General features: G+C 38.8%; 2 protein-coding genes across 2 annotated transcripts in view; one reads left to right on the forward strand and one right to left on the reverse strand.

Annotated features, from left to right (window-relative positions):
* The first annotated feature begins 319 nt into the window (after positions 1-319).
* arpc5lb (actin related protein 2/3 complex, subunit 5-like, b) lies at positions 320-14,806 on the forward strand. Its single transcript, XM_079814287.1, has 4 exons — positions 320-651; positions 13,647-13,719; positions 13,815-13,991; positions 14,177-14,806. The coding sequence occupies exons 1-4, from the start codon at positions 512-514 to the stop codon at positions 14,237-14,239; spliced, it is 453 nt and encodes a 150-aa protein (XP_079670413.1). The 5' UTR covers positions 320-511; the 3' UTR covers positions 14,240-14,806.
* Positions 14,807-15,600: 794 nt separating this feature from the next.
* Positions 15,601-26,522, reverse strand: part of scai (suppressor of cancer cell invasion) — a 53,322-nt gene continuing 42,400 nt past the window's right edge. Inside the window, exons 11-17 of the mRNA XM_079814384.1 lie at positions 25,417-25,495; positions 23,765-23,864; positions 23,557-23,638; positions 23,053-23,125; positions 22,786-22,959; positions 22,555-22,655; positions 15,601-18,454 (exon numbers count right to left, since the gene is read on the reverse strand). Of these exons, the coding sequence (XP_079670510.1) occupies positions 18,308-18,454; positions 22,555-22,655; positions 22,786-22,959; positions 23,053-23,125; positions 23,557-23,638; positions 23,765-23,864; positions 25,417-25,495 (756 nt within the window). The 3' untranslated portion in view covers positions 15,601-18,307. The remainder of the gene's footprint in view (positions 18,455-22,554; positions 22,656-22,785; positions 22,960-23,052; positions 23,126-23,556; positions 23,639-23,764; positions 23,865-25,416; positions 25,496-26,522) is intronic.

A 26,522-nucleotide genomic window follows, 5' to 3' on the forward strand; every position in this document is an offset into this window, starting at 1 on the left:
AAATGAGTTCATTTAAAACTAAACTTCAGTCTGAAAAAATATTCTGCACTCTGGAGAAGGTGAAATATTTACATAAGTTACTTAAAGGGATTGACTTTCATCGTTGGAAAAAAAATATGCAAAGAACGTGAAGTAATTTGGGTTGTTGTCCCCCAATATTCTCCTGAGTAAATAATATTGAAGTTTAATTTGTGGTGAACTGTTCCTTTAACTGTAAAATCCCTTCACACACTCCCACTCAGCAGGGGGCAGTAGAACTCAAGCTTTGCTATCACACCTTTCATATTAAATATGTTGCTCTGCATCGGTACACTGAAACAGCTCATGTGCTGGTGTGTGGTGGTATAACACACTGAACGCAGCACACACTTTACCTAATCTACTCGTCCATCTTTGGATGTATTTCAATGCGGTGTCTCTGACGCCGACTATAACCAGAGACTGAAATCTCCCATTGGAGCACATACGCTGTTACAGCACACGGGACCGCTGGTGAGTGACACTGGCCCCGATGGCCAAGAACACGCTGTCTTCGCGCTTCAGAAAGGTGGACATTGATGAATTCGACGAGAATAAATTCGTGGACGATCACGATGAGGCTGCAGACCAGCAAGGACCTGATGCGGCGGAAGTCGACAACCTTATCAGGCAATATCCTTTAATGTGAACGAAACGTTTTTGTGGCTTGAGACATGAATGTGAGCCCGTGTGACATGAGCGCGCGCCTCGCTCTGTACAGTACTAGGGCATGATGATGACGTGATGATTGTGCTGCTTTGTTTACAAGATTTTAACATCGCGTTGTTTTGTGTTCATTTAAGCTGCAGCGACACTTTTTTATAGTTTATAAGTGTATAAAAAATGAATCACCGTTTTCATTAAAAAATATCAAGCAGCACAGCTGTTTTTAACATTGATAATACGAAATGTTTCTTAAGTAACAGTTACCAAATCAGCATATTAGATTAGTTATATTTTACGTAATATTGTAGAGGAAAGTTACTAGTAAAGCGGGTAAAATAATTACCTAATTTAATCCCACATGCTGCCTAGCGAAATTAATATATGTATTTTACTCTAAGGAAACAAATTTCGTGTCCTTTTTAAAAAAAGTTTTAAAGTTAGTGAAAGTATGTTTTATGCCTGGTCACAACTATAAATGAGGGAGGGAATGGTCGGTTGCATAGGCCCAACAGAAAGATGCAAACATTACCTTTTTTGAATAGTCATCTGTGAGGGTGATCATTTTATGTAACAGTAAGTTACATTAAAATCTAAAATTTCATCATGTAAATCAGTTTTATTTATTCAAAATGGAACCGTTAACCTCTGGTCACAAATGTGAACACTGACAAGTCCTTTTTATGAGACAATCATAATTTTACAGTTTGTATTATGACATTTTAAATGCTTTTTATGGAGCTTTAACAGACAGACATCTTTTAGAGAGGAAGTAAACAGCACGGGTCATGTGAATGTTTACAACAGTCATGTAAAAATAAAATTATTTACAGTTGAGAACTCAGTTGAGATATTTACAGAAGTATAAAATGTATCTGAAACCCTTAAAACTCAAATTAACATTTGATTACAAATGTAAACAATTGGATAAAAATGGTTCATTTGCATTCAAAACTTGATGGACAGCTTATGATTTTAAAAGCAGTGAAATGTTTCTCCTCAATTGAAGTGGCTTATTTCAATTATTGACCCAATATCAACTTTTATTTGATATAATGTATATTCTTGGATTCATTTATTCAGCTGCTGAGATGCTGTCCAAGTGTTCCAATTAGGTTAGGCTGCGCTCATCATAATCATAATCATTTGAAGCAAACAGTCGTCTGCATTGTCTCAACGTAATAAACCCGTTAAGGAGGGTTGTGAATCGACACGCTATTGTCACGTTGCCATTTGTTTCCTTGTACTGTATAGGCTGAGGTATACACTAGTGTGATTGTCTCTGTGATCTTTCTGTTTGTTTGTGATCTCCATGGAGCCAGTTAGGCTCACAGGTGAAATGTGCCCAAACATGACGACTCTAGTTTTTGGATGAAAAGTTGTTGCCAATAATGTGATCATTCATTCTGCTGTTATTATCCTCTCTGAGCTGTCTAAAAGGGTTGGGATTTGGCCCTGGCAGGATGTGAAATGAAATTTGGCTGCCATATCTGAGGCCCGTCACCTCATGACTTCTCTCCTCATTGTGCCACTGCCCAGAGACCTCTGATTTGCATCTGGCTTCCTCTTCCTCTCTGCTTTACCACGGTATCTGGTTTAGTAAGTTCCTGCTGATGGTATCTTGAGTTGATTTGGTTGACCGAATATTTTATGCAGAGTTTACTCACACATGCCACAACTAGGAGATTCACTGTTTCAGTTTTTCTCACTTAAAGTCTCAAACCTGTAATAAGCACTCATTAACCTTCTCTATGGACAGTACTGTGAGATCTTCAGGCTAGATGTGCAGCTTTTGAGTCTGATGGTCTGTCTGACTGGTGGGCATCAGTATCTGACTTGTTTAGAAGCACTTCTGTGCAGTGGGGCAGAATGCAAAAAGCTTGATCTGCTGAACTGCAAGGTGTTATTATAGAGCGCTGAGCCGCACTTTGAAAAACAAGAGGTCCCACAGGAACCTTAAATGTTCCCTTTAGAGTTTGTTGGCGTTTTGAATGAATCCCTCGCAGTGCATGCCATTACCACACTCTTGATATGGGATATTAATAATATGAATAATAATATTAATATTATGTCAATATTAATAATATTAATAACAATAATAACACAGAATTTTATACACAATTTATACACAATTTTATAAATTTAAATATACAATTAAATTGTTTTAATTATACACTATTTAAAAAAAACTTTTCTCTTATGCTCACCAAGGCTGCATTTATTTGATTAAATATACAGTGAAAACAGTAATATTGTGAAACATTATTACAATTTAATGACTTTTTCATTTTAATATATTTCAGAAGGTAATTTATTCCTGTAATGGTTACTCCAGTATTCAGTGTCACATGATCTTTCAGAAATCATTCAAATATGCTGATTTGCTGCTCATGAAGCATTTCCAAATTTTATCAATGTTGAAAACAGTTGTGCTGCCTAATTTTTAGGATTCCAGAAGAACAGCATTTATTTGAAATATAAATCTTTGTAACATTATAAATGTCTTTTAATGTCACTTTTGATCATTTGAATGCATCTTTGCAGAATAAAAGTATTAATTTCTTGCAAAAAAACTAACTTTTGGATGGATGGATGTTCCAGAGTGGAAAGTTAATTAGATGTTTTTTGAATTCTCAGTTGTGACCCTGGACCACAAAACCAGTCACCAGTCAACAAGCGTCAATTTTTTTAAATTTAGATTTATACATCATCAGAAAGTTGAATAAATATGCTTGTTTGGATAGGACAACATTTGGCCTATTTGAAAATCTGGAATCTGGGGGTGCAAAAAAACCTAGGGTAAACGTACTATTAAGGCCTGTTCACACGGGACGATTTTTGCACGCGTTTATCGCTGACGTTTAATGCCTTTTGACTAAACAAAGGGCGCCAATGTGAGTGTGCACACCGACGCGTAAAAAACGGCAGGCGTAAAAGCGTCATTTAAAAAAAAAATGCCTCGGGTTCTTTTTTTTATTTTGACGCGACGCGTTAAAAACATGCCGACCAATGAGATCAGCGCTTTTGTTCACGTGCCTGGAGCTGCTGAAGTGACAGTAAAACACGACTTGGTGGTGCTCAAGCACAAAACGGTCTTGCCGAGCACACATTGATACGACGAAGAAGTAGTAAGTAGACAAACTTTTTATTTTAAACAAAATTTTGAAAAAATAATTTTATGGATTTTGTGGATGAGCTTAAAGGGAGCACACTTGAGTTTTATTGGAACAGCAAACCTTTTTTTAATTAATAAATATTATTAAATTAAATTTAAAAGGACAATTTTGCTAAATAAATAATCTAGGTCATGTGTTAAGTTCATACATATTTTAATATGAACAGCTATTATTGAAAATATCTATGAAATTATACTTTTTCTTATTGATATCACACTAAAGCTGTGATTTTCATAGTAGTGCACCCTTTAAGCTCACCTTACAATAATATGAAGTCTTTAAAAATTACAGCAGTGTAAAACCACAGAACATCAATAAACTGTACATTTATAATATAATGAATTTAAAAGTACAAGCCAGTAATGCCTTTGAAGTAATATATTAGTGTAGTACACAATCTTATACAGCTAGTAAGCTAACAATGTTCCGTAGCACCTGCGCTATGTTGCTAAAACTATCTTTTGGATCTACCTAATTATTTCCCACATCCAGGTTCCAGGTTATATGCAAAAGTCTAAACATTAATCTCTTAATTTTGAAGAAAGAAGTTATACTTATCCTAAATAAAGGCTTAAACGTCTAAAAAAAAAAAAAAAACTAAAATCCTCTTTTGGTGAAAGTTTTCAGACAGCTTTCAAAACGGCCACCAGACAGTGTGAACACATGAATACCCATATCTCAGTGTGCAATGGTCTGATTAGCTTGAAATTACAGGAGGTATATAGTAAAAAACACATCAATTGGTAATAATTTTATTCTTTTTATAATCTGAGCTCAAAGATAGTAGTGTGCTTAATGGGTACTTTAGCTTAATAGGTACGTTTACCCTAAATATTGAGAAAATCGCCTTTAAAGTTGTCCAAATGAAGTCCTCCTTAGCAATGCATGTTACTACTACTAATAAAACTAGTGATGCACCGATCATGATTTTACTTGGCCGATTCCGATACCGATTTTTTTCAATAAAACTGGCCGATTCCGATACCGATTTCCGATTTTTTTTTTTTTTTTTTTAACACAATAAAATAATGAAAGTATACATGAACAAGATGTTTATTTGGTATTTAACAGGCTAAATTGGCTTTTGGCTAATGAAAACAAGTCCGCAATCTGAAATTAACAAGAAATTTAATTGGAAATTAAAAGGCTGAAAGGTGAAATTAAAGGCAACAACTGCATATTCTGCAATCCAAACAAAGATGTTACTTAAATCAGCATTTGTTTTTAAATTCAGTGTAAAGAAAAAAAGTCTTTACCAGTTAAATTAAATAAAACCAAAGTATATAATTTTTCCAAAATGTTAAATCAAATAATGTTTAGTGCAACGAAAAAAAAACTAAGATGCTACAGCAGGTGCTTTTTAAATCAAATTAAGTCAATGTAATTAAGGTAAAATAAAAGGTAACACTTTAGAATAATGGTCATTAGTTAACATTAGTTAATGTATTAACTAACATGAACTAACCATGAGCAGTACATTTGTTACTGTATTTGTTCATCTTTGTTAACGTTAGTTAATATAAATACAGCTGTTCATGGTTTGTTCATGTTAGTTCACAGTGCATTAACTAATGTTAACAAGATTTTAATAATGCATTAGTAAATGTTGAAATTAACATTAACAAAATTAATAAACGCTTTATAAGTGCAGTTCATTATTAGTTAATGTTAACTAATTTAGTTAACCAATATTAACTAATGACCATTATTCTAAAGTGTTACCAAATAAAAATTATCATCCTATAGCAGGGTTTTTCCTGGGTCAAAAATGGTCTTCGGTGGTGGCTGACAGACATTGTCATCCACACACACAGTAAAAAGTACTCTACCTACGTGATCTGTGAGCGCAACACTGACAATACATGTAAAATAAATGCAAAGAAACTTTTGTAATTTTTGCTTATCTTATTTTGACATCTGATATTATGTATGATCTCTACCTTGATGTTTGTTTCTTTTGATCCTCATTTTTTACACTATTTAATGATAATTGTTTTGGTATAATCATATCAATATTAAAAAGTAGCATAAATGAATAAATAGCCTAATTTTCTACCATATACAATTTAGTAAAATTATCAGCTAGCTAACAACTTTGTTCTGGTCTCACCTAACTCCAGTCTACACTAAATTATATTTCACTACACATTGTCAACATAAATAAGCTGAATGACTGTGGATGATTAAACTAATTCTTACTATTCACTCTTGCTGAATTGGGTAAAGCACACTTGTGTTCTCATTTCAGAGGAGTTCTGAGTAAATTAATAAACTGGTTCGTTAGTTCAAGTGTTGGACGGATCAGTTGTTCTAACCAGTCGTTAAAATGATTCGTTTCAAATGAGTCATTGGTTCGCGAATTGGACATTAGCAGACGCGTTGTGTGAGCAGATGAAGCTGAGCTGAACAAACGCTCACTATCTGCGCTTGTGCAGGGCGCGGAGAGGTAGGCTCGCGCAGGAAAGCGGCTCTTCCTCAGTTCTCCAGTTTCCGTTTGTAACACACAAGTGACATGTTCGCGAATGATTGCAATATAGGCGTATGTGCACGCGGGCGCACTTCCGGATAAATCGGCAGAAAAATACAAAGAAAACCGGCCGGTTGCCGATCGCGCGCTAGAAGCAAAAACCGTCCGGTTCCGGTTTTTGGCCGGTCAACCGGTGCATCCCTAAATAAAACATTTTTATATATTTACAGTAGGAAATTTACAAAATATCTTCATGGAACATGATATTTACTGTGTAAATACATCTATTGATGCTACTGGACACATCTTCAGTGATGTTCCTGGAATCATTGGGTGTTTCGGGTCTTTCAACATCATACACCCTCATCCAGGCGACCCAGCTGAGGCTGATCAGACCCCAGCTTGTGTCCAGTTGGCGAATCTAGCTACTTTGCCCCCATGGATCTCCTCTCTTGAGCCATATCCATCTTGAAGCTTTCTCTGCTGCTTCAGTGGTGTTGTAGATGGTTCTTCTTCTCCTCCCTCCATTGATGCCTAAAAGACTGAAGGCTCTGAATAGGGATCGGGCCGCAAAGCCCCTGCTTCTGACCTCGATTGGGAGACACCTTGCTCTCCATCCTGCATCTCGACACTCACTGACCAGTCCCTCGTACTTGGCTTTCTTGGAGAGGCAGGAGCGCTTGGCCCACTCGACTCCTGCAGCAATGGCTTCAGCAATGGCCTTCAGCACCTGGTCATGTCTCCACCTATACCTCCCCTCTCCCAGTGCCTTAGGGCAGCAACTCAGAATGTGCTCTAGTGTTCCACGCCTGGAGCACAGTGGACATGCTGCTGACTCCACTTTGCCCCATATGTGAAGGTTTGATGGGCTGGGAAGCACATCATATACCGCCTGGATGAGAAACTTTATCCGCTGTGGCTCTGCCTTCCACAGCTCTGCCCATGTCACCTTCCTCTCGATCGCGTTCTCCCATCGTATCCAGGCACCCTGTTGCCTCATTCCCACTGTCCTGCAGGTTCTCTCCTCCTCAACCACTGCTCTCACCTCCTCCTGGACTAGGCAACGCCTTTCCTTCCCTTAGGTGGTGTCAATATGGGGAGTTGAAAAGGAACCCAGTCCAGCCCTGCCTCTTGTTACCACTCCCACCAGCCTGTTGTGATGTACTCTTGCCTCTGCTTGTTGAACAGCCCCCTCTGCCTTCCACTTCCAGCCAGTCCTAACTTCAATCCCAGCCTTTGCCACCTTTGGATCGCTTGAGTCCCTATATTGCAACACTTCCCTGGCTCTTGTTACCTTGAACTCCTCTTCCAAGGACTTGAATGGTAGTTGCAGTTTGTTGCGGTGCCCATAGAGTGCGATGCTGCTTAGACTTTTTGGAAGCCCCAGACATTTTCTGAGGTGGCTACTGACCTTCCTCTCTAAAGTTTCCACAGTCGAGATTGGCACTTCATAGACAAGGAGTGACCACAGGATCCTGGGAAGAATGCCATGCTGGGATAGCCAAGCTTTGAACTTCCCTGGCAATCCGGACCGATCCACTGACTTCAGCCATCTGTCCAGCTCAGTGCAGGTTGCCTGGATGGATGCTGTGTCCCTCCGGGTGCTGTCAAACACCCCGCCTAAGCTCTTGATAGGCTTCTCAGTGACGGTTGGGATTGTTTCCCCTGCGACACTGAACCGGAACTTGTCATCTACCTTTCCTCCTTTCAGCACCATTGATCTCGACTTTGCTGGTTTAAAACGCATCCGTGCCCACTCCATTAGCTTTTCGAGACCCTTTAGAATCCACCGGCAGCCTGAGACTGACTCTGTGGTGACTGTGAGGTCGTCCATAAATGCTCTTATTGGTGGCTGACGTTGAGCTGACTTTGTCTTTGGCCCCCTGCACTCTGGTTCAGCAGACTTTATGAGCATGTTCATGGCCAGGGAGAACAGAATTATGGAGATGGTACAGCCTGTGATGATACCGATCTCGATCTTGTGCAAGCCTGATGTCACTGCTCCTGAAGAGGTTCTCATCCTGAAGTTGTTGTAATAATCAGCAATGAGGTCTCTGACCCTAGTGGGGACGTGATGTTTTGTCAGAGTGTGCTGCACAAGTTTGTGTGGTATTGAGCCATATGCATTTGCCAGATCAAGCCACAGCACTGACAGATTGCCCTTGTTCTCTCTGGCCTCTCTGATGAGCTGTCACCACCCCTGTATGTTCCAAGCATCCAGGCATTCCTGCGTTTTTTTCCCCTTCTGAACTGATGTGTCGATAAACCTATTCTTTGAGAGGAAGGTGCACAGCCTGTTGGAGAGAGCACTGAAGAAGATATTTGCTTCCACACACAACAGAGAGATAATGCGGAACTGGTCTATCTTCTTAGAGTTCTCCTCCTTTGGAATCCAGACCCCTTCTGCAACTCTCCACTGGTCAGGAATCCTTCCCCTCCTCCAGATGACACGCAGGATCTTCCACAGGCGCACCAGGAGTTTAGGACAGTTCTTGTACACTTTGTATGAAGTGCCGCTTGGTCCTGGAGCAGAGCTTGCTCGCGCCTTCCTGACAACCTCTCGAACCTCCTTCAGCTGCAGCTCTGCCATATTGAACTGCACACTTGGCCCTGCAGGATCTATCAGCGTGCTGCACTTTCCCAACTCCTGTTCTCTCATTGGGTCGCTGTATGTTTCCTTCAGGTGGTGATCAATCTCCTCCTTAGAGCAAACCAGCTGGCCGCTACGCCTCCTTAGTCCTAGCAGCTCCTTAGTGAACTTAAAGGGGTTGGCAGTTAATGCAGCTCTCTTTCGGGCTCTTTCACGGCGGCGCCTCCGGTGCCACTCTGCCCTGCGGAGGATCCTGATCTTTTTTCGTTGGATGCACATCAGCTGTGCCAGGCCAGTGCGCTCCTCCTCCCCTGCTTGCTTGTATTGTCGCTTTAGGTTCTTCATCTCCTGCCTGATGTTGTGGATTCTCTCCTCACGTTGGTTCTTTGAGTGAGATCCTTTGGAGCCTCCTTCCTTCACCTCTTCACCGAACCGTTCGAATGCGATGCTGACGATAATTGTTGTCATGACTTGCAGTTTCCTGTCAACATCTCCCCTCATCGTGGCCTCCAGAATCTGGTCGACATCGATGTCAAATTGGTTCCACAGTGAGGTCATGTTTGCTGCTGGCCACTTGATCCGCCACCTCTCAGACTTGATGCTGGAGGGAGTCATTTGCAACACTTGGAGGTTCCGGGCACTGTGGGGTGACTCCGGGCCTGGCTCCTCCTGCGTCTCACCAGGTTGAACACCTGTGCGTTGTGTAGGGATGAAACGATTACCGGTTTCACGATAAACCACGATCAAATTTAGTGACGGTTAGTAATATCGTATAAAATTTAATTATCATTAAAACCGCGTGCGATTATCACGAATGTGAAAACTTGCGGTAAATCTTGTCCAGTCAGTCTGACGCAGGCACATCGCAGCGTTGTTTTTTGAATGAGGAGAAATGGCAGAAAGCAGTGACAGCACTCTGGAGATTGTTCAGCCTCTAAAAGGACCAAATCTGAGGTGTGGTCATATTTTGGCTTTTACAAAAGTCCTGAGGGAAACTTAATCGCAGATGGTCACCCTGTCTGCAGAACATAAGAAAGTCGCTGTAATAGGGGGAACACTTCAAAACTACGAACGCAAGGCAAGTGGACTTTGACCTCAATACCAAAACTACGTCTGGGAAATAATAACGTGAAGCGAACGAACAAGTTCAGACAAGACTAGGGTGACATTTAAGGGATTATAATCAGGGCTTGACATTAACAACCGCCATTTGCGGGTGTAACTTAACGTTATCTCGGCTGCACACTAGCCACTCTGGCTGTTAAACTTATTATAGTCTTCTCAAAAGCCATCTGTTATAATCGCGTTGCGCATTATAACCACTCACACGTGTTTATGAATGCGATGTCTCATAATCAGAGGCGTTCAGATTAGCCGGAGTTTTCTTCAGAGCCCGCGCCGCTCTCACTGAAATCTACACTCAAAGCAGAGATAAACGTGCTATGTACGCAAGAGATTCATTCATCATACAGTGGTTGACCGTTTTTGTTCTATTTTCAGCAGCGAAAATAGTTTTAAAAAACACAGCAGAACCACAGCGCATCCATGAGCGCATCTGATATAACTGGCATAACGCTGGTGAATTTAGGGACCGTCTCTAAAGTTACACACAACATTGGTAACGTTATACACGTTTCAAACTTCAATAGCATTTGAAGTAAAACTGACTGTAAAGTGATCATTTAGGTGTCAGGTATGATACACACATTTTGATATTTAATCAAATAAAATGTCAAATCATAGGGAAATATGGATATGCATTATTTCACTAGGATACTGTTTGGGCTCTTACACAAAATATGCTAGATTTAAATGCAGCATTGCTGAACACTGATGAGAATATTGCTTGAGAATATATTTACAGAGATAATATTAGAGATTATATTTACGACAAATTATTATTATTTATGCATTATGCATTGTTATTGATGACGGCCATTATAAGGAAGGAAATCCCACAGAATAGAATCAAGCTTAAAAAAGTGCATAGAGCTGCTTTTTTATTTGTTGTTTGTTGATTTTCAAATATAAAACTTGTTGAAATGTTTTAAGTGTGTGCATCGGTTCTTTTTGAACACTTTCATCTAATTTGAAGAAAACCGTGATAATATTGATAACCGTGATAATTTGGGTCACTATAATCGTGATGTTAAATTTCCATACCGTTTCATCCCTAGCGTTGTGTTGGTCCTGTCCCCACCAGACACTTCATCTTCCCTTGGTGGATCTTTAGGCCTCGCTCGTTCGTACAGATCTTGCCACATGTACACTGCTTACTCGTATTCGTTTGTCCATTGCCTTGGTCTAGTGCCGTTAAATCCGTCCGGTTGGGGTGCTCACCCCCACCCCCCCTCTCGGGCACCCCTGGGGGTATTTTTTCCTTAGGTTCATCGTAGCTTTTTTTGGGAGTCCCCCTCACAGAAAACACAGATTGGGTTGCCAGCCCGTTCTGCCCCAGTTACCGTCTCTCCGAGCTGTCACTGACTACGTTTACATGGACAGCAGTAATCTAATTATTGACCTTACTCTGAATAAGACAATAATCTGATTAAGGCGTTTACATGAGTTGCTTTTAGAATATTACGTTCATGTTCCCATTTTACATGTTACAGAACTTAGCTCGATTAATAGTACGTCATTACGTCCCCATGCCACGCTACGCTGTCCGGCGTCCAATCATAGCGTGACTTTCGTAGGTCTGTTCAAATCAATGGGCTCAGGCAACCCGCTGTAACTTTACCTGCGGGTGTCGCTGTTGGACAGTGTGACTTTATAAAAACGAGTGACTTTTATACTTTTTAATGTAATATATATATATATATATATATATATTAGTTTTATTTTTTGTATGTATTGTGTCTTTCAGTTTTTTTTAAGAGACACTGCCCATCTTGCCTCCTTCTTGACAGCCAACATTTCGAATAATAGCTTTGATTAATGATGAAAATTAAGGTTTCAAAATCGTGATTGTTTGGATTGTTTTTTTCTGCCATCGAGCCACCTCACTGAATGGCCATATGGCTCGCGAGCCTAGAGGTTCCCGACCGCTGTTGTAAGCAGACAATTATGAATCTGGGATTACAGATACAAACGTATTGTATTTTACTTTTACAATGAGCAGAATTATTACAACACAAAGTAAAAAAATATAGAGGAGGCCATGTCCGAGTGAGCAGTCAAGCAAGACACGCAGTCACGCACCATAGCAACACGTCATGGCAACAACATTTCAGACTGAAAGATACGTAAAAGATAAACGGGAATTTGAGCGCATTGTTACTGTTTTTTACGCGCGGTTATATTAATTATAATCCAAATTCTGTTTTATTTGTCACAATATTATTGATGATTGTTTAGAGGGGCACTTTATATACTTTTGATACGAGCCCCCAAAGCCCTCCCCTCTGCACTTGCCTGGTGTGTGTGCCTGGTGTGTGTGTGTCCTGTCACAAAATGCGGCGAAAACTCATACACGACGTTAATAGTTAGATTAAGGTGTGTACATGTCTACAATGCACTTGGATAATGCGACTAAAATAGGCATACTCCACATGTCTTAATTCGATTTTTGTTTAATTCGAGTATGGCTTTAACCGGATTAAGGTAATTAGAAATCGCTGTTTACATGGTAGTTTCTTAATCAGAGTATGGTCTTAATCAGATTAATATCGGAGTATTGTTGTCCATGTAAACGTACTGACTGACTCTCCAGTAGTCACCACACTTTTTGTGGTTGTGCTGAGGCTGATATACTTAATATCCTAATGATTTTTGGCATAAAAGAAAAATCGATAATCTTGACCCATATAATGTATTGTTGGCTATTGCCACAAATATACCAGTGCTACTTCTGACAGGTTTTGTGGTCCAGGGCCACATTTATGGTTCTGAGACTGGTTATTTTTTGGATGTGTTCTGTTGTTTTTAAGCAGTAATGTAAATGTGAGGGTATCTCTGACAACTTCATTCAAAATATGTGAACACACCCACCTTGCAAAATCTTTCTTTATAATGACATGACTTCCTTTCATGTTTTATTTTAATTAATGTCTTTTTGTTTCTGAATAGCTGAGAGTGAAATGTTATCTTTTTACTGAAACTAAAATCGAACAGTCTTTTATTACAATGCTTTGATTGAAAAAACAAATCTGGTGTTGGATATGTAATCCCAAACTCAAGTGGAACATCCTCAGCACAGCACGAGAGAAGGACATCTGGGGACAAGAAGTTAGAAATATTCTGGAACACAAGGGCGCTGAAGACGAGAGCCTTGAGACTCAAGAGTTTTCTGTTTTGCTTCTATGTTGAGGCCTTCTATTTTTATTATTGAGGTCACAGCGTCTAAAATTTGAATCGTTAGATTAAAAGTTGATATTAATGTCTCCTCTAATTCAGAGGCTGAAATTAAACTAGGAATAGCCGTGTCTCTCTCCATGTTAATGTAGCGTGTCATTCACAGTTGTTGGAGAATGCATTGGCAAGCAGCTGCAGCGTAGCAGACAATCAATCATCCGCGTTCCTGAGAGTTTAGTGCCATCTGAGAGAATCATTTGTTTTGAAAAATTCCTTAGGGTTCAGCTTGAGTGTGTGTATATGTTTGTGATAACTTTATCCGAGAAACCTAGTTCCACCTAGTTGGCTTATGCAAAGTTTAAAGCTTCCTTTTCAATTTACTATAGGTATGATTAGAGCTCAGGCTATTGATTGTCTTCCTTAACCAGCTCTAATGCACAGGGGACATGATGGCAGCCCTTCATATTGCTCTTAGGAACCCTCCAATCAACAGCAAGAACCCAGCAACAAAGGTACAGACTAAAGGTCTTTTCACAATGAAATATAGAGAGCACAGATTGCACAAATGCTTGAAATACGCCATCTTTTCTGTCTTTCATTCCCCCAGGAAAGAGCTCAGACTGTGGTATTGAGGGTTCTGACATCATTTAGGAGCAGCGACATAGAGCCCGCTGTTAAATCTCTCGACAAGAATGGAGTCGATCTTCTCATGAAGTATATCTACAAAGGCTTTGAGAGGCCTGTAGAAAATAGCAGTGCCATATTGCTGCAGTGGCATGAAAAGGTAAACCCATGCTATCAAAAGTGAGGTTTAAAGGGGCATTTTGTATTTTTCACATTTCAGTCAGTAGTTCACAATGTAGATACAAACACGTTTAGATATGTAATAAACATTTTGGTGGGCTATATGTAACATGAGTAAAACCTATTTTAATGTGGGACGCATGCTTTTTCTGTCTTGTATAACAGGCATTTGCCATTGGAGGACTAGGCACTATTGTTCGAGTTATGACAGCCAGGAAGACCGTATGACTACTTGAGCAGACCTGGAAACAATGTCGCTAAGAGATGCAGAGGACATGAGGCAGGTTTGCCTGCTACTTAAAGGAAAGAACAAGAGACCATCGTTTTGAATGCTACTGCCTTGATGAAGAAAAACACTGAACTGTAAACGGTAGAGAAACACCAAAGCACTTATTTCAAACTGAAAAAATACGCTTGTGTAAAAGTGAAGTTACGTTCATATGTCAATATATCATAAATTATTCTATGATATACTGGCATCAAAAATATTTCAATCTGACATGGTTTTTTGAGGGAAAAAATGGAAGACAAAACAATCCCAGTGTACGTGCTATGAGTAACATAGTGAATACAGATCAGGTGAGTGTGAGCAGCAAAAGTGAGTTGTTTTTTGAATACCGGTAGTTAATTTAATCAATGTTTTATTTTCTTATTTTATTTCCCATCTTTGGTCCCATACTCCTGTTTTGTTTTTTTGTGCAGAGATTTAATAATGGAACCAGTGATGTACACCAAAGGGGTAGAGTGGGGATCATTGTAAAGTGCCTGCTACAATAAAGTAAATGGATCTCCTTTATGTTGTCATCTGTGGTTGATTTACTTTTAATACATTATTTATGCAGAGTATGAACATGTCAATTTACCTCATCGGCCATAATAATAAAATGGACTGTACGGCAGACTTGTCTAACAGCTTTATTGGGATGGTGACCTACAGAAGCAGGAAGGGCAGGGTAATTAAGATAATACATATCAGGAAAAGATGATAAAGGGGTCTTCAAAGAATTCTGAAGGCTGTGCTACTGAAAACTTCTATCATGCTGAGACCAGTGCTCCTGGGATATCATTCATGGAACAGAGTGCTGTAAAATCACTGCTGGGCAGCACAAGAACCAGGAGCTGGATTCATCTATAAATGTCAATGTTTTAGTATTTGGTGAGTTTTACAACAGTCTTAATTGGGGATGCACTGATATTAACATTCTGTCAGATAATACATTGTTAAAATCAATAACTGATAAATGGTCTATTGAGTCGTACAGTATTTTGTCTAAATAAAATACTAAAAATTTAAATCAGTCAAATTTAGGCATTACAACATTTATAATGGATATTAGATTTAAAATTGATTTATAATTCTGAGCTTTGATAAAGAATTCAAGTTTAAATTATTAGTGTGTAATAATTACAACATTATGTAAATGTTGAAAGAAATGAAATAAGCATAAACAATACAAATATCCAAAATTGACTGGTTCGAGTATTGATCTAAAATATCAATACCTACACTTCTGTAGTTTCAGTAGTTTTAGTGCACATTTACTAAAAGAATATATAAAGGAACACCAAAAATTAAGCAAAACAGTCATAAACTTTTTTTTTAATATTCTTAAATAGCATTCTTAAAAACAAAAAGCTTGCATGTTTTGGTATCATCACTGTTTTTTGTTTTTTTTTTCTTCTGCATTTAACAACAAACATCAAATATAATAATTTGGCAACAGATAAGACAAAACAGTTAAGTGATTAAAAACACATGACAATTGGACAATGCAAGTATGTTCAACTAGCAACTCTAGAACCCCTTAACTTATAAAGAAAGAGTATTCTGACCATTACATCACTTTTGAAAATGTTCCCTCCCACAACAGTAGGAACTGGTAGAAATCACCCGTACTACACCTTAGATCTGGCCCCATGTTGACAATAGAAAACAAATGCAGTTGATTTTCTTTCTGTTCCTTCCAATCCTAGCTGCTTATTAATTTACAGCATTCATTAAAATGGTGCAGGGGGCATCAACATTTAACAGATTTGCTAAATAACGTGCATCTACTACAGAAATGTGGGCAATTGGTAAGAAAACACTTAAATAAAATTACAAAATAGAAATGGTATTGCATTTTCCCCTAAATTTTAAATTGGTAGGTTTCTGTTGTGGTACATTTCACATACAAGTGCTTAAAGTCCGTATTCACCCCTGTGCTCTCAGATGAATGGTGTGGTGTGAATACAGCACTATCCCGGGACAGTCTGAGCAAGTACTTGCAGGGCTTAATTTATAGGATGCTGGGAAGTTAAAATGCTTATACACACTAACTAACACAAATTAAATGAGGCAAAAACATTCGACAGTCCATCAAGGACAAACAACTAGACAGAGAGGAAACGGTGACATTCACCATCTGTTTCCCTCTTCATCTCCATCCAGCCCTCCTCCTTTTGGCAAACTAAAACAGGATAATAAAAGCTAGGCCATGAAACAATTTGTGCCTGCAAGAGTGCAGACAACACGGTTGTCTGCGTAATTTGGGCAGTGGATTTTCCATGTGAAAGTTGATTTTGTTTGGCAGTGATTTGTTCGTTAGCAAACGTCTCTCTTTTTATACAAGAGAGCTAAAAAAAAAAAGAAGTGAGTGGAAGCAGGTGTGACTTGAAAACATGCAAAAATATAAACTAGACTAAAAGGAGTGTTTTACGGGACCTTGTGCTTTCCGCATGCAAGAATCTTTTGGTCCTATTGGATTGGCCATGATCAAACCTGCAGTTCAGGGGAAGAGTTGAAAGAGTCGTCACGTGTGCTGTTTCATAACAGAGATCACAGACGGAGAAAGGGATGAGCTTTTTGCCAAAAGCGTGACATAACAGAATGACCAGACATGCCTCTTGCCAACTGCACAATAAATAACATCAGAGTCAAACTTAAATAGTGCAAGTAAAGTGCAAGGCTGTTATTGTAACCGTTATCATCGTAATTATCAACATTGTAATGTAATGAACCGAACGAAACACCGATCACATCACTTCTTACTAGACAGACGCAGTGCACTTGTCCATGAGACGGATGGATCGTGAAGGAGGGACGCTCTTATGCCATGATCCTTGGAATGTCAGCTGACTGCTCTTGTGTGAAGTGGCGGGAGGGTGCGCAGTTGAGACAGTGGCATGGTCCATTCACAGATTAGACAAAAGAACACTGCCCCTGTCACATGCAGAGGGTCATCTTTTCACAGATCTGCCACGACGAACAACCCAGACAGACACACTTCTCTGCATCACATTGACTTCTTATAGAACTATACATGTATTTATATATATATATAGATATATACACAAATTTGTACTTATATACAGGAGGACGCCTGTACATCTCTGTGACACTATAAAAGACAGCGTTGTTGGCTATTGGTGTCCACTGCACACATGGAATAAGACATTAGGTTATTACATCAGCTATGCAAGTATGGGCTTACCACACTACTGAGGCATGCTAAAAAGAATCTCTTTTGAAGAAACGCTCGATAAAATGGAGATTCTGGTGTCAACGTAGCGATTAATAAAGGACCGGTTAGCTGATGACCAAAATAACCCAAAAGAGGCACGGCGCGGTGGACCTCCTTCAAAAGGCCAGGCTAAAGTCCACGGAATTTGTCTCAAGACGCAAAAACGAACACGTTTTAATGAACAAACACAAACAAGAAAGGCAAGACAGAGCAAATAAATGCAAACATGCTGCACGCTCCCTACGGGAAAAAGTTGTGTAAACGTCTTTGTTGAGAAGGAAAAACAAACTTCCTTCTCCAAAATGTGTTTTACCACAGCCTTGGGCTCATCTTTTTTGGAAGAATCTCCCTGGAATTACACCAATTGACATTAAAAAATGTTTCCAAATCTCTCTCTGAAGTCTCCTCTGTTATCTTGTGCTCTCTAATCACCTTCAGAAATGGCGATAGCTGCCCTCAACAGGTCTGAACGCACGTGTGCCTGCGCTCGTACACTCATACGGTACATGCATGTAGTAAATCTCTGTGTTCTCCTGTATGTTGGAAGCAACGCTTTCGCATCTGGGTGTGTGTAGTTAGTTAAAATCTATAAATACATGTGAACTTGACAAACTGTAAATATCTGCCCACAATGATGAGATATTTTCTCTTGAATAGTTATTAAACTATCTAGATCTAAATGAGATTAGGTTAAACAACCAGCTTATTCAGAAGAAACTACCTACAACTTGTGACATGACATGAGCGTGTGTGTGTGCGCGTGTCTGGAAGTTGGCATGGTGCCACCATTTGGTCAATAGTTATCCAACATGCCATCAGAGAAGAGGTTTTGCACATCCAACATGGCCGCCAGCTCCAGCACATGTTTCTGTAGAAGGCTGCTCTCCACCATCTCCTGTTTCGGCAGCGAAGGGTACGATTCTGGAAAACTCCTCGCTTCCTGTAACATGCGCACAGAAACATCTTGAATAAAACTGCTGCAGTCTTATAAACGTGATCTCTACACCTGGTCACTTGATGTGTGCGACATACATTCAGTTTCATTTGCAGCAGTCAGCTTGCTGAAGAGATACTAAGCTACTCCTCTGCTGCGATGCGCGTTGCAGTAACGCTGTCGTATCTGGCTATAACATGTTATATAACTTATAACACACTCTCACATACATTTTTTTATCATTCAGAGAGGAGTAAAATTTACATGTTGTGGTTTCAACATCCAGACGCATTTACAATTGTCCAGTTTCTTCTGGAATGCGTCTCAAACCACTTCCTTAAGTGATTGCTCGGATTTAAATGTGTCTCAAAAGCACTTCGGATTGCATTTACACCTGGTCTTTTCACGATTGGATAGCTATCCAATCAGAGAAAACGCATGAAGTGACCAGGAGTAAACAGGCCTTTTGATATATCATTGACTTGATTTGGTTCTACTGTCAGAGGACCTGAATTTGTTTTGAGTCAGTAGTTCTGAAACTGTGGAGTGTGTAGTTCCAGTAGGAAGTTAACAACAATATATAAAATGTATATTTTAAATGATAATTTTTCAGTTTCATTCATATGTTTAATATTTGTTTAACCCTCATCCTTCCCTCGCACTTTGTAACAAATCCTTCTCTCGCGGGTCAAAATGACCCGAAGTCCTAAAATTATACTTTTCTTTTGTCCAGAAAGCTTATTTCATTTTGATAATATTTTTTTAATGCAATATCATTTTTCATGCAATTTTTTGGGAGATTTTTTGTTTTTATTGAATTTACCTTTAAATTACTATTAGATTTAGATTTTATCAATAAATAATAAATAAATAATAATTTAAGCACATTCTTTCAACTTAAGTTCAAAATAACTCACAACTTCTCTCAACTTCATGCATAACCCCTTTAATTCAGTTCAAAATATCTTACATTGGGTGTCTTTGTCTTTATATAACATGATATTTCATGACTCTTGCCACTAGATGGCTTTATAGCCCTATATCAGGGGTGGCGAACTCCGGTCCTGGAGAGCCACAGTCCTGCAAAGTTTTGCTTCAACCCTAATCAAACACACCTGAGCAAGTTAATCAAGGTCTGAAGAGTTAGGCCCTGTCCCAAATGGCACCCTAAATCCTCACGGTCTTCCTCTGAGTCAACACTTTCATGACGTAATGCCGTTTTGACTGTCGGGAAGAAGTCCGCTGCGTAACCCGCACCAGTGCGGTTTCGGCAGAAGTGCGCATCGAGGGCGCATATCGACCTCAAAGGCGAGCACCCTTCTGAGACCAAAAATGACAAATGGGACACCCTGCGGTCTAGTGGAATTAACGGACACACGCACGCAACGGCCATTGTAAGTCCACAAGACCGAATTGGGACAGGGCGAGACTAGTGCTGTGTTCCACTCCACTTTTAGACACGCACTTGCGAACTTCCCTAAGCACTTCCCCTCGGGGTAATCCCTGCCGCCATTTTGAAGTGTGTTCCACTTCGTGAAGACGACAAGGGAAGTTTATATGGACAGAACCTCACTCAAAAGTCTACTTCATGTGTACACTTCAGGCAGCTTCATATACCACAATGCAACACGAATGTGACATCACCGCATATCGCATTTAATTTACCCCACCACAATCAACTCTATGATATTTTAATTATTTTTAAAAACATTTAAAACAACCCAAACACACCTATATACATATAGAATGCTGTATTAAACAATTTCGTAAAGTAAACAAAATAAATAAATCAACTCCATAGTGGATTTCAAGTGATCAAGGGCTTATGACGTTCCAGTTCAGTCCATAGCAAAGGTTCCGCCAGTAGTGGGCACTCATGTAACGTGAGCAGTGACACGCATCCGAGTAAACGAGACAGAGGGAAGTTAGCGAGTGAAGGGCATAATAAAAACCAACTGGAACGCAGCATAGGAAGCTACAGGCAGATGAGTTTTATCAGGGTTGGAGCTGAACTCTGCAAAACTGAGGCTCTCCAGGACCGGAGTTCGCCACCCCTGCTCTATCTGGAGCAAATGAGCTATTCTGCTGGGTCCTAAAATCATTTCTCTTCAATATGCATTTAGAAATGTTTTAGCATTTTTAATCAGAATTTTGAGCATTTTTAAGTTTTTCTATGTGTAGGGGAGTGCGGGGCACAACCTAACGCGGGGTTAGCATGTTTTAAACCTTTCCACACATGCCAGAATGACGAAACTTAGTGAATTTACTAGTTGCCATGTCAACATTATTTAGAGAAAAAATAGCGCCAAATTTAAAAAATCTCTGGAAGATATTACTGAACATGTATTTAACCATAGCAAAAGTAAATTTCTTACTTAAGTTTAGTTTTCATCTCTGTTTTTTGTGTTTATTTAAAATAAGACAAATCCGATATTATTTTAATCTTATATCTGTTAATTAACAGTTGAGATCATTCTTTAATGCTGATCTAACCAGCAGAAGACACAAGCCGCGATTTAAATCCCAGTTGCGCAGGTGGGGTGCGTAACACTGCGTTACAATGAGCCCCTATTAGAAATATGCCATTATATTCTATACTTTTATGAATTCTTTTGAGAAACCATGAGGAAAGGGTGAATAATGACTGAGAGTTAATATAGATATTATTAATTATTATTATGTTTTGAACTTTGCTGTATAGCTGTATTTAGTGATGTGTTTGTAGTCAAACTCAAAAATGCTTATATTTTTAATGATTAAAAAATGCCATTATTTTATTTTAAAAAGTTAATAATTGTATTTTGTTGACAAAATATTTTAGTTTGTCTTGTATATTTTTTTGATTATATCAGGTAACATTTTAAGCTGTTATTTGGTCATGTTACATTGTGCCCCACCACATGTTACAATGTACCCCACCTATGGGGCACGTTGTCACATTTCATTTCCATTCTTTCGGGGTAAATCAAGAAAAAAGTATACACTGTATTAATGAAACAAAACCACATAATTGTACTAGACATGTGTGCAATTAATGTGGGAAACAATAAATACTCTGAACCCCAAGTGGATTTACACAAACTGAGAAAGTAAAAAAGCGTTAGGTTGTGCCCCGCTCTCCCCTACTGAAGTATTCCTCGCGTTCCATTCATTCCTAAGGGGGTCAAATTGACCCGCGAGGTTAGGATTTATTAACCTTTCCAATTTCAATCACAAAACTCCTTAAATCCAGTACGTTTTTTTGTGTGTATTCATGGTTCAAGTATGACAAAAGTCCTAGGGTCTTGGACTACTCAAATGAACACTCCATTTAAAAAAAAAAAAAGTTTGTTTTGGGTCAAAATGACCCGAGGGAAAGATGAGGTGAAGATGTCTCCGGATATCTCAAAATTATTTTCAGGATTGTGGGATACAAAGAGTATAGTAGTATTATTTATTATATTTATATTAGTATTATTTATTTACTATTATAGTATTTATCAAAATTTTGTAGCATTAGCGTTTATTTTTAAATTTTTAGTTGATATTTTCTTTATGTTCTTTACATTTAGTTTATTAGGTTTTTTTATATTTATATTTAGCTTTATTTTTATTTCAATTAAAAAATATATATTTTAATTTTAGTTATTTAAATACTTAAATGAAAATTAGAAATGTTGCCTTGGCAGAAAGAGTGAGTAGTATATATATATATATATATATATATATATATATATATATATATATATATATATATAAAATAGAATTTTTTTTTATTAGACCTCAACCATCCATCCTCAAGTAAATTTCCTGAAGGCAGATCTCAGTGTTGTTGAGAGTAGTAGCCCATTAACAAATGTAACCAGTCTGTTTTAAGAAGAAGTATAAAGATTGGCTGCAATACCTCATATTTAAAAGTATATTTAATATGTATTTATGTGTTTGAACTGTGCTGCATATTTACACTCGTGAATATACCCAAAATGTTTTAAAATGACTGATTAAGAATATTTGTTGCTTTAATATCAGGTTCATGGGACAAATATGACTATTATTTCACTGATTATTATTGATCAAATTGTGTTTATGAAAGTAACATGTGTAACATTCATTCAATTCAGTCTCACCCGGAAGAGTTTGTGTAATCGGAGCGTGATGCAGCAGAACACGAAACGGATCATGAGCAGACGCAGAAACTCATCGCCATAAAACTGCAGAAAGGCCTGATCTGGAAGACAGTCAACAGGAAAACTATGAAATATATATCTGTCCACTGGTCCAACCTGTCAATGATGTATAAAAATGAATGACAACATAAAAAAGCACAAAACAAATGACAAGGCACATATTGTCATTACCTATAACTCGGGAACTAGTGATCATCTGGCCAATGTCATGGAAAATCTTCCGCAGGAGTTCCTGGGCCTTTTCCCACAATCCATAGCGCATGCTGCTCAGTCCACAGACAGACAGGAAGCCCATGAGGGGGTTGTAGAGGAAGAGAGTAAACAGACTCCCACGCTGAGACTGGTCTATGAGCGAGTAAATAATAAAACAACAGTATAAAAATACAATATACAATCAATATAATAACAGGCAATCTTACAAGCAACAAAAAAGGAGACCTTGCATGCTCTTTGGATATACTGTCGGAGAAAGCAGGCATACAAGCGGTTGGCCGAACAGGTTGGAGAAATTCTGTGGAAAGACAGACAGTTAGGAAGAAGTCAAACAGTTAGTTTTACATGAAACAAAATGAAAATGAGTTTAACAATAAATGTACTCTACTAATAGTGAATGGTGAATGTGCTGTAAATGTACACTAGGGGGCGCTCAATTACTGAACAACGCAGCCAACTAAAAAAATGAGTTGAGGAGGAAAAAAACCTGAAACAAAGGATGATCAAATCAATCTATGAGTAAAAAGAAAAGAAAAAAAAACAGCTGTTTTAACTCCCTATTGAAGGTATCTTCTTTGGCTTATTCTAGTCAAGAAGTCAGATTGTCTTATTTATAGAGCAAGCACATGGCTGCTCTTGAATAATGAATGGCCTCATGATGTCACAAAATGCTGCAATGATGGAACAAATGTGAGCGTGTGACAAAGAAAGAGAGACGGAGAGTCTAACCTTATAAGCTGTGCTGTTGGATGAGTCGACAATGATAAACAGAGGTTTCCTGGTGAAGGGGAAAAGGTCTCCTGGGTGGAGGCTGGAAAACACACATTTGTGCATGCATGCATGTTAAAATAACACCTCAATGTCTCAAACGTGTTGTAAAGCACATTGTTTCTGTGTACAGTAGGCTAGCACAGAATGGATGTCAATAAAGGCTCACCAGTGCATCTCTTTTTGTGCCTGATTTCTCTTCTGCACCATCTCACCGTTCACCACATCTCGGTTAGTATTGGTCAGGACACCTCCAAAGTCATAAGGTCCTGTAAATAAATGTTAAATGTGATGTGATGTGAAATAATGATGGGACAGATCTTACTCCTTGTATGCTTAGAAATGTGACATCATGATTCTTTTTGCAGTGGGACTACTTTTCTGGGTGGATCAACTTCTGTTTCTCCGTTTCCAAAATGTATAATTTTGAAGGAATTTAATATTTGTTATTAGCAAGGATGCATTAAACTGTGTCAATTAAAACCAACAGAAAAGACATTTACAGTGTTACAAAAAATGTTTCCAGTTTAAATAAATTGTTCTTTTGAACTTTCAAATCAAAGAATTTCCACAAAAATATTAATTAGCCCAACTATTTTCAACATGATGATAAGAAATGTTTCTTGAGCACCAAATCATATTAGATATGATTTTCTGAAGAGACTTCTTACTAAACATAAAACAAAAATGGTATGACATCATGCTTTGGAACAGTAGTGTATATCATTTCTGTGGGTGGTATTTCCTAAAATAATTATGACAACCTTCCTAATATTGTGTTGGTCCCACTTTAGCTGCCAAAACAACCCTGATCCGTTGAGGCACCCCTGATGGTGTGCTGTGGTATCTGGCACCAAGATGTTAGCAGCAGATCCTTTAAGTCCTGTAAGTTGCGAGGTGGTGCCTCCATGGATCGGACTTGTTTGTTCAGCACATCCCACAGATGCTCGATTGGATTGAGATCTGGGGAATTTGGAGGCTAAGTCAACACCTCAAACTCGTGCTTCTCAAACCATTCCTGAACCATTTGTGCTTTGTAGCAGAGCGCATTATCCTGCTGAAAGAGGCCACAGCCACCAGGGAATGCCGTTTCCATGAAAGGGTGTACATGGTCTGCAACAACGCTTATGTAGGTGGTGTGTGTCAAAGTAACATCCACATGGATGGCAGGACCCAAAGTTTCCAAGCAGAACATTGCCTAAAGCATCACACTGCCTCCGCCGGCTTGCCTACTTCCCATAGTACATCCTGATGCCATGTGTTCACCAGGTAAGCGACGCACACGCACCCGGCCATCCACGTGATGTAAAAGAAAAAGTGATTAATCAGACCAGGCCACCTTCTTCCATTGTTCCGTAGTCCAGTTCTGATGCTCACATGCCCAATGTTGGCGCTTTCTGCGGGGTCAGCATGACTGGTCTGCGGCTATGCAGCCCCATATGCAACAAACTGCGATGCACTGTGTATTCTGACACCTTTCTATCAGAACCAGCATTAACTTCTTGAGCAATTTGAGCTACAGATTTAAAAAACAATTAATCCACACCCAAGATTTAAAAGATTATATATTTTTGTGCACAGAAAAGGCTGGTAAGTGATTCAAATCAGTGTTAATGCAGATGTGTTTTTGAACATGGCAGTTTGTTTGTGAGGCACATTACACAAGTTACACAAGTCTTCAAATCCCCTGATTTGATTGGATGAACTGTGTTCCAAGAGTGCTTGTTTAGTTAGTATTATGTAAATATTAAGAGAACAATATTCCATATCATCCATTGATTTCATACAGAACAACAGTGTGCTTAAAACACCTCAGCATACCTTCACACTCGGAGCGTCCAGTGGGGAAAACTCCAGTGGCAGAGAGATACACAAGCAGGACACTATTGGCTGGCAGCTCCTAGCAATAAAAGAATCAGTGAAGGAAAAGAAAACTTTCAATGACTAGAACAGAAAAAATAATCCATTAAATTGGATTTATTTCACTCTACAACCTTGTATAAACTAAATCAGAACACTTACAATACTACAAATGGTAAAGCAGTGTCATAGCAAGCTTAATTATTAAGTTCTGTGGTACGCTAAGTGCTGCACAGTCAGAGGATCTCAGTATCGCCCTCAAGACTAATAAAAAAATAAAAAAATAAAAAAATAACATTTAGGAATTCTGAGGCAACATCTTTGCACATAGTGACACACACACACATAGAACAGCTAAATACAGGAAATGGTTAAAGCAGCACATAGAAGAGCCTTATTTGTCATCATTTATCTAAACAAAACATGAAGCAAGATGGAAAACAACCTAAAAATAGGGGTGTCTGAGAGTTAAAAATGAACTGCTACGTAGCAAAAGCATACTAGGATCTGAGTCGTGTGCGTGTGGGTTTTCCTCACACTCTCGAGGTGCGATGCTACAGCAGAGCAACAGGCAGAGCAGATAGTAACACGCTAACACCCCTGTAGCATGCCACACACACACACACACTCACACATGAGGTGTCACTCCAGACAACAGAATAGAAACTAGTGCACAGGATAGGATAATGTGTAACCATAATGCAATTATGCAGGAAATACCTGTAAAATTGTTTCATTTTTATGTATCTTTAAAGGCCCCATAAAAGCATATGACTTTATGCGGAATCAACAGTGGAATCATTAAACCACTGTTGAATAAAAATTTATAAAAAGCAATTTTGTAAAACTGCTGTACCGAATCCGTACCGAACCGTGACTTCAAAACCGAGGTACGTACCGAACCGTCAGTTTTGTGTACTGTTACACCCCTAATATATATATATATATATTTACAATGAGGAAAATAAGTATTTAAACACCCTGCTATTTTGCAAGTTCTCCCACTTAGAAATCATGGAGGAGTCTGAAATTGTCATCGTAGGTGCATGTCCACTGTGAGAGGCATA

The sequence above is a fragment of the Gobio gobio genome, assembly GCF_949357685.1.
Source record: "Gobio gobio genome assembly, chromosome: 4".
Lineage (NCBI taxonomy): Eukaryota > Metazoa > Chordata > Actinopteri > Cypriniformes > Gobionidae > Gobio > Gobio gobio.

What these genes read in the sequence shown, in the direction of transcription:
- arpc5lb (XM_079814287.1), top strand. Translation starts at nt 512, where the DNA reads ATGGCCAAGAACACGCTGTCTTCGCGCTTCAGAAAGGTGGACATTGAT. An exon ending in GTCGACAACCTTATCAGGCA is followed by an intron (nt 652 to 13,646) that starts ATATCCTTTAAT and finishes GCTCTAATGCAC; the next exon opens with AGGGGACATGATGGCAGCCC. An exon ending in TGCTGCAGTGGCATGAAAAG is followed by an intron (nt 13,992 to 14,176) that starts GTAAACCCATGC and finishes CTTGTATAACAG; the next exon opens with GCATTTGCCATTGGAGGACT.